Source organism: Ursus maritimus, unplaced genomic scaffold (genome assembly GCF_017311325.1).
Source record: "Ursus maritimus isolate PB19 unplaced genomic scaffold, ASM1731132v1 scaffold_30, whole genome shotgun sequence".
In the NCBI taxonomy this organism is placed as follows: Eukaryota; Metazoa; Chordata; class Mammalia; order Carnivora; family Ursidae; genus Ursus; species Ursus maritimus.
This window is the reverse complement of record NW_024425564.1, coordinates 5523051-5531659: the sequence shown is the minus strand read 5'-3', so window position 1 is coordinate 5531659 and position 8609 is coordinate 5523051. Positions and strand designations below refer to the sequence as shown.

At 41.1% G+C, this 8609-nt stretch overlaps 1 protein-coding gene across 1 annotated transcript; it reads left to right on the top strand.

The window, feature by feature from the left end:
• Positions 1–2080: 2080 nt before the first annotated feature.
• Positions 2081–7918, top strand: LOC103665519 (SLA class II histocompatibility antigen, DQ haplotype D alpha chain). The gene is made up of 5 exons (XM_008693471.2): positions 2081–2240; positions 6029–6277; positions 6727–7008; positions 7253–7427; positions 7603–7918. The coding sequence occupies exons 1-4, from the start codon at positions 2159–2161 to the stop codon at positions 7393–7395; spliced, it is 756 nt and encodes a 251-aa protein (XP_008691693.2). The 5' UTR covers positions 2081–2158; the 3' UTR covers positions 7396–7427; positions 7603–7918.
• The last annotated feature ends 691 nt before the right edge of the window (positions 7919–8609 follow it).

Genomic DNA, 8609 nt, shown 5'->3' with positions numbered 1-8609 from the left:
GCGTCTCTGCTCTTTTCTTTTTTTTTTTTTTTTTTTTTTTTTTTTTAAATTTGTGCCACCACTCCTAAAACAGAGACCTCCTCCTAGGCCCTATTCATTCTTTTTGAATCCGTCTCTTTCTTTTTTTTTTTTTTTTTTTTTTTTTTTTTTTGTTAAAGTTGGCTCCACACCCAACATGGAGTCTAACACGGGGCTTGAATTCAGGACCCTGAGATTAAGACCTGAGCTGAGGTCAAGAGCCAGACGCTTAACCCACTGAGCCACCCAGGTGCCCACAGCTCTGCTCTGAAGACTTTACAGCTAGTTGGTTCCGACTCATCCAGATTATCTAGGAAGACCTCTCTTACTTAAACTCTACATTATTATACACTTGATTATAGACTTTAATCACATCTACAAAATATTTTCAGAGCAATGCCCACATTACTGTTTGATTGAATAACTGAGGACTAGAGCCTAGCCAACACATAAAACTGACAATTTAACTACTATGGGGTTTGGTCTTATGTTAGGTGATTTTAAGGAGGATTTAAGAAAGAGGGACTCCACTCTTCGTTGGATTGACAGGAAGTAGATGATGGGAGGGAGGAATTCTACAATTTGGCATCTTAATAAATCTTACTTCGAAGGAAGGAAGACTAGACTTAGGCTAAAGCTCTAACTAGTAAGAAAGCAGAAGGCAGTTGTATCATCTAGGAAAGAAGGATGCTTGGTCATTTTTGTGGCTTGGACAATGTTCGTATTTTGTCTGTGTTCAGAAATGATTACTGAGTGGCCTTGTTTTCTACGTTGATCCATTATGGTCACTAAGTGGCTGTCTGATGCTGCTGTTCTATGACGTGGTTTATGTTCACCAGGAAAACACCAGAACCTGGCTGTGAGCTGCAGACCAGCTCCTGGCAACACCAAGCCCTGCTTAATAGTACCAGGCAGCTCCCAGATGCTGGGACATTTCCTGTCTCACTCTTCCTACAGTCTCTGTCATCATGAGGTATGACAGTGTGCCAAGAAACACAAAGCCATCTATCAGGGACAGAGTGATTGACTCTAAGTGGAACCCCCCATTAACTTGTTGTGGCTTCCATAGCACGCAGAAAATCGATTCTTCTGGGGGGGGAGGGGAATCTCCCTCTAATGACTACCTTTGACGTTAGCTCAAGTCCTAGTCCTTCACAAATATCTGAAATATGTGGCAGGATAAAGAGTATAAAAAGATCTAGGAGGTTCTGGGAAGGAAACCAATTTCTAAGTCATAGCAATTCCTTCCCCTCATTGTGCCCTCACCATTTGACCTACATTTGTCATTGTACAAAAAATTTAAAAACTAAAAATTATAGAGTGAGGTAGCCCAACCTGTCTTTAATGTGATCAGTGCCCCGAACTTGCCATTAAATGTAGATAGACGCACTAAAACACAGAGCACGAGGAATACTCCTGGCAGGAAAAAATTGAGATAAAAAATCATGCAATTACTATAGGCAGCATTCATGACATTATGACTTCTTTTATTGTCCCAGGTGCAAATACCGGAGCTTTTAAAAACATGACAAGAACTTAACTAAACTGGATTTACATAAGTAGAAAGGCAAAGGTATTCCTTGCCTACCACCAGCAGAAATACTCTAGGCAGGTAAATCAAAATTTGGAAAATTTTACATGCAGTATGAAAGCCAAAAAGAAAGACAATTAACCCACATTCAGAGGCCAGGAAAGGGGAAATAGTTAGAGATTGCCAGGGAGGGGAATCAATTTATGGGAGAATTTTTGGAGATTGTAACCCAGAAAATCCTGAAGTACACCATATTAGTATTTACACATGAAGCTATTCAGAAATTTCCACCCCTCTTGCCACCAGCAAGCATATACACCCATAAGAAGATTCTGATTTAATATCCTCCCTCCCTTCCTAGATAATTCCCCCAGGTCTATTTGAATGGAAGCTACATCAGAACAAGGGGATTTCCCAAACCTTTCCAGGCTTCTTAGTACAAACTCTTCAACTGGCAACTGAGGTGTCATCATAGGGGATTTTTCTGATTGGCCAGAACCTGACCTGGCAGGCTTTGGTTTGGGTGTCTTTAGATTCCCTTCTCAGTTGGGTTCTCACCACTGCTCTGCAACTCAGAACAGCAACTGTGGAGACCACATTGAGAAAAGGATGACCCTGAACAGAGTTCTGATTCTGGGGACTCTTGCCCTGACCACCATGATGAGCCCCAGTGGCAGTGAAGACATTGTGGGTGAGTGCACAGCTGAGGGATGTGGGGACTATATTTGAGAAAAGGAATTGGAAGGGGAGAAAAAGTAGAGAGATTGTCATAGAAATAGCAGAGACTCCTCAAAGGTGTTCTCAATATTAAGCAGATCTAAAAATTATGGTCATTTTTCCTTCAGGAAATAGTGACCAAACCCACCTTCTTTGCTTCCTGTGCTGTTGCAGAGTTCATCAAAGACATTAATTGTTTCTAGTATCAGATCCAGTAAATATAGCCTGGAGGGCTCCGTGGCATTTATTCATGATTGCCTCAAAGATTAAGGATGTTTCCATGAGTGGATGTTTTGTTACTAAAAATTCATAAACTCTTGGTCCCAAATGTCTCTGAACAACATGTTGGGGTAAAGAGTTCCATGAATTATGCATACTATGTGGATATAAAGAAGTGTGCCCTCTTCTTTGTCTCAGATTTGCACACATTTTCATGCTGGAAACTGGCACGGGAGGAGTGGGTAAACAAGCCCAGCTGGATACCTATAGACAGGTCATTCTACCAGATGACCCCATGTATGTCACTTCACAAAAAATCAAATAAAATACGTATTTAGAAATGCTTTTCCAATAATGAAGACATAGAAATGTCAATGATCATTCTTGTCTCTTAATCGTTACTATTACAGGTGTGGCTTAATATTTTTTTTAATTTTAATTCCAGGATAGTTAACATACAGTGTTATTTCAGTTTATGGTGTACAATATAGTGATTCAACAATTCTATACCTTACTCAATGCTCATCTAGATAAGTGTACTCTTAATCCCTTTCACCTGTTTTTAACTGCCCCCCCCCGTAACCATCAGTTTGTTCCCTAAAGTTAAGAGTCTGCTTTTTTATTTATCTTTTTATTTGTTCATTTGTTTTGTTTCTTAAATTTCACATATAAACGAAATCTTATGGTATTTGTCTTTCTCTGATTATTTCACTTAGCATTACACTCTCTAGTTCCTACTATATTGTTGCAAATGGCAAGATTTCAATCTTTTTATAGCTGAACAATATTCGATTGTATGTATATATACCGTATCTTCTTTATCCATTCATCTATCAATGGACAGTTGGGCTGCTTCCGTAATTTTTTTTTTCTTTAACAAACTAGAGAACATCTTTATTTTTATTTTAAAATTGAAAGTTTTATGATGAAAAACTAGGTTAATTAAATTATATCATTCTCAAATTGTCAACTCAAATGACCCTTCTTCTATCTAATGGAGATCCTTAAAAGGAAAACGGGGCAAGCACGTATTAATTGTTTAATCCCTCCAGCCCCTCTACCCTTATTGCCTACCTCTCCGCACCCTCTCTTCAGGCATTCCTTTGTCATCCTTTCCTTCCAGGATCTATCCCTGGTCCTTTTTATTGTTGTTTTATTGACATGAAGAGTGGGTTTATAAAAACCAAAGTAGAAAAACCAAATAGTTAAGAGGAGATGTGAAATGGAGCATACTCTAATTTTCACCAACTTTGTTAACCATGACTGCTCCCATACTAATTTCATTTGGCGGTGGAAATTTCACTTGTTTCTCCAGAGAACGTCCAACTCCTTTCTTCAGCACCACACCAGATCACCCTGGTCAGGCTCATCTAATCCATTAGGTACAAAAAGCACAGTACCAAGGGCTTGTGGTGCTCATAGGGCACCATGAAAATGTTTTAATTTCTTTTAAACTTAGAAGAAAAAAAAATGAACTTTTAGGGTAGAAGAAAACGTTTTAATTTTTAATACAACCTGGATTATATTTGTCTTTGTACCAATGCAGTCACAATTATGATTTTTAATATTTTTATGAAAAAAGGGATCCATGAAAGGAATAGCGCTTAGGCACACAAGTCATAATACAGCCTTGGTCACTGCTGCTTCTGACCTTTATATGGTTCTGACACTTTTGTGTCTCTCAGCTTCCACTGCCCCTATTTCTACAATCCTTAAGAACAACAAATGATATTCAATACACACTTTTGAGCACACAGTGAGATAAATTTTGAGGACTCAAAGAGGAAAGGACATGTTATCTGTTCTCTGGTGCAGGAGCAGCCTGAAACTATAAAAGTGAATTGCTTCCAGTTGGCCCAGCAGTGTGATGTTCATCAACAGTTGGCAACCCAGGACAAGTACCAGATGAAAACAATAATTGCATATATTCATGTTTGAGAAAGGAGTCAAGGATAAAGAGTAGAGGTTATACAGGCTTTGTTGAGGGCCTTTTAAGTAATCAACCGAGGGGGTAATACTGGGCAGGGAAGAGAGTTGGGTGAGGTATAGATAAATTTGGAGAACAAGACACTGGAATGGAGGTGCTGGAGGTTTTAATGTGGTCAAAAACATGTTCAATGAGAGAACTTAGCTAAAATGTTGGTAACTAAGCAGGAACTTCAAGAAGGAATTGGAGATGTCCAGGAAATCTATAAAGATAACTTTGTTTCAAGGAGAAAGAGCCCTGCGAAGACCAAGGAACATGAAAGAATAATATACTTTGGTTTGACTGGCAGGTGAGGTATTTGCAGAGGAGGTGGGACCAGAGGACAGCTGCTGTTCCCTTGCGGGACTCACCACAGAGTACTGTCTTTGTTCCTGTACTCACTTGACTCTCCCGCCATGTAATAAGCTCCTTGATGACAGAAACACCATGATTGGTGTTTCACTCCCCGCTCCTCATGATGTCTGACATCTCGCTGATGTTCGGTAAATGAGGAAGAACATAAAGAGGAAATGATAAAAAGCTCACATATGTCTTCACAAAATTGTCCAGTTAGGCTCACTGGGTGGAGTCCTACTGCTGCCATTCTACTTCCAGGTCCTTCACAAGTGCATTGTCCTTTGAGGAAAAGGGCCATAGTTTACCCGGAATTCTAAACAGATAGATATGTTGAGTCAGAATAAGGAGAGAGATTTAGCAACCTCCTCGAAAAAAAAAATAAAAAAGAGGGGGGTGTTAGGGAGTGACAAAAATCTAAAATCTAATAAAGCTTCCATTTTGTATTTCTGATGAAATCAAGTGCTCTCCCCTGAGGATTACTACTGTTCACAAAACAGTGACCTTAGGAGCATTGTTTATTTTTTATATTTTTTGTAATATTGTCACTGTCCTTGTCATACTCTTTCTTATACCCTATAATAGTTAAGGAACTCTTTTAAAACAGTATGGTCCTGTGTGCTTTTCTTTGGAAAAATAAGAAGAAGTAGAAGGAGGAACAGGAGGAGTGGGGAGAAGGAAGGAAGGAAGGAAGGAAGGAAGGAAGGGAGGGAGGGAGGGAGGGAGGGAGGGAGGCCTCTGTAGAAAATGTTCTGCTCTGAACCAGTCCTGGGGGGAGAGGAATCAAAATGCATGTGTTATTAACTGATGAAAGAATTAAGTAAGAGTTAAAACTTATGAAGCAGAGGGAAGTAAAGTGAATTTCTGAGAAAGGAAGCTAAAGCCGTGATAATTTACTCATTCCCTCATTCATTTCATTATAGTATTTGTCATAAGCCGACTGAGTGTCCCAGGTGCTGAGCTAGGCACACAGACAACAGCAGTAACAAGACTGTTGTAATTCTGCTCTCATGGAGGCTACATGACGTGGAAGAGCAGACTGTATTCTAACTGGACAGTTACCAACACTGAGAGAGAGGGAGCAGGAGCAGGTGCTGGGAACTAAAGACTGTGCCACAGATGAAGCCCACTATATTTGAAAGCTAGTTTCTTCTGTCACTTGGTTTATGAATACTCTTTTCTCCATCTGTTTTCTACTTCTTGCTCCTCACCCTACTGACCAGCTGACCATGTTGCTTACTACGGCATAAATGTCTACCAGTCTTATGGTCCCTCTGGCCAGTACACCCATGAATTTGATGGAGATGAGGAGTTCTACGTGGACCTGGAGAAGAAGGAAACTGTCTGGCGGCTGCCTATGTTTAGCACATTTGCAAGTTTTGACCCACAAGGTGCACTGAGAAACTTGGCTATAGTAAAACAAAACTTGAACATCATAATTAAGCGTTCCAACTATACCGCTGCTACCAATGGTATGTGTCCAATGCTCTGCCTCTCTTTACTGAATCTTCCCTACACACCAGGTCTCATTCACTTCCTCCCTAAGATAGATATCCTTGACTGCTTTCTAAGGATCTTTCCCCAGATTTTCTCATAGTAATTACTGAACATTCATCCTCTCCCATCTCACAACTGAAATATTGCTATCTAACACAAGGATCCTCACTCCCATACCATGTTCCTTGAATCCCTCAAGGAGAAGTCCTGTAGATCTCTACTTTAATAAGCATGCCCGCAGAAGGAAGGGCACAAGGATAATGTACAGGCAGTGTATATACACCATGTCCCATGTAGAAAGTGAGCAAGAACTCTTCTACCATCAGATGGGGAACCGTCAGTGGGAGGACTCTTGCAGGACACAGTGCAGAACCTCAGGGCAGAGCTATTTACAGTTCATATCAGTGCTGCTTCCTCACCACAGAGGTTCCTGAGATGGCTGTGTTTCCCAAGTCTCCTGTGATGCTGGGTCAGCCCAACACCCTCATCTGTCTTGTGGACAACATCTTCCCTCCTGTGATCAATGTCACATGGTTGAAGAATAGACACTCAGTCACAGAAGGTGTTTCTGAAACCAGCTTCCTCGCAAAAACGGATCATTCCTTCTTAAAGATCAGTTACCTCACCTTCCTGCCTTCTGCTGATGATATTTATGACTGCAAGGTGGAGCACTGGGGCCTGGAGGAGCCACTTCTGAAACACTGGGGTATGTATGAACTCCACCCGCCTCAGCACCTTCTTTCTCTATCAACTCCAGAATACCCTACCTTTTAGCCCCTGAATCTGATGGCCCAAAGCTTGTTTCCCATGCTGCAAGAATTTCTAATAGACTTCGCTGTCTTCCCTAAGTCTGAGTTTCGTAGAACCAACACCACCCCTCGCGCTCCCACCAACACATGTGTACATGAACCACACTCTGTATTCTGACTTCCACAACCTCATTTGCACAGAACCTGAGATCGCAACCCCTATGTCAGAGCTGACAGAGACTGTGGTCTGTGCCCTGGGGTTGGCTGTGGGCCTTGTGGGCATCGTGGTGGGCACTGTCCTCATTATCCAAGGCCTCCACTCAGGTGGTGACTCCAAACATTAAGGACCCTTGCAAGCTGCACCCTAGAAAGGAAGGTAAGGATTCAGATTTGTCAGAGCCGAGAGCTGGAGACACAGCACAGGAGGAAGGAAAGTGGGAGGAGTTTGTGGACACAAACATGATTGAAAAGTTGTAGGAGACTGGGGGAGGGCATGGTGACAGCACAGGCGCCCCCTAGCATCCGGCCATCTCATGTCTGTCGTATTGCAGGTGCTGCATGCCCACTGACCAGAGCAGAAGAGTGGACTTGATCGGTGACCTAGCACTGTTTCCTGGCCCAGTTCACCATATTCCTTCTCTCTTCCAATGCTCCTCGTCTCTCCTCTTCTCTGGAACTTAATATCCACCTATACCTCTGAGAGCTCACATACTCTTTGAAATTCTGCCCCTTGAGTGCCTGATTTTTTTTTTCTTTTCTCAATTGTTACCTACAATGATATCTCTGGATGTTCCACCATGTCACCTGATCCTTTGTAACCCTGGTCCAATATTCCCATGGAAACAATAAATTTCCCTTTATGAGGTCTTTTAGTAAAATTTTTCCTGTCTTTCACCTCAGGGCTGACTAGGACTGTGGCACCTGATGCTTCAGGTCTAGTTAATCTCACTTTCCAGATCATGTTTCATGCCCAGTAGCAGAGGAGCAAGCAAGTATAGACTGATACTATTTTGATATCTTAGCTGAGGTTAAAATTTCGCTCCTATTATTCCCATGCTTCGACATTACCACCCTTCCCCTAATTCAATCATTAATGAAAGTAATATAAGCCCTCTGACGGTGGTATAGATTTGTTATAAAAGAAATACAAAAACCAAGAAATAAGGTCATACTCATTTTAACATAGTTTTAAAAAGCTATGACATAGAAATAAGTTAGGATAAAGGAATTTTGAATTTCAAAAGTACTGAGAGTCAAAATGGTTTTCCAAAACTTTAAAATCTCAATTTGTGAAGGATGAATGATGATAGGACCAGCTTTCCTCTCCTTTATTCACCCATAAGAAGGTAAGAATTCTTTAGGCAGGAAAAGAAATGGAAATCAGTTAGGAGAATATTAGAATAAGACCATGAGATATGTATCTGAAAAGAACCAAATACTTCATTCTTACTTAAGGATAGAAACAACAGGAAGAGGAATGGGAGTAGAAACCACAGACATACTTAAGTTTCTGAGAACACAGGTGTAGTTTGCCTCACCTCCTACATGAATCCCTGCT

Bases quoted from the DNA above. Each gene is read 5' to 3' on its own strand.
- LOC103665519 (XM_008693471.2), top strand. From the start codon at position 2,159: ATGACCCTGAACAGAGTTCTGATTCTGGGGACTCTTGCCCTGACCACC. The intron at 6,278-6,726 runs GTATGTGTCCAA...TCCTCACCACAG, and splicing joins CTATACCGCTGCTACCAATG to AGGTTCCTGAGATGGCTGTG. The intron at 7,009-7,252 runs GTATGTATGAAC...TCATTTGCACAG, and splicing joins GCCACTTCTGAAACACTGGG to AACCTGAGATCGCAACCCCT.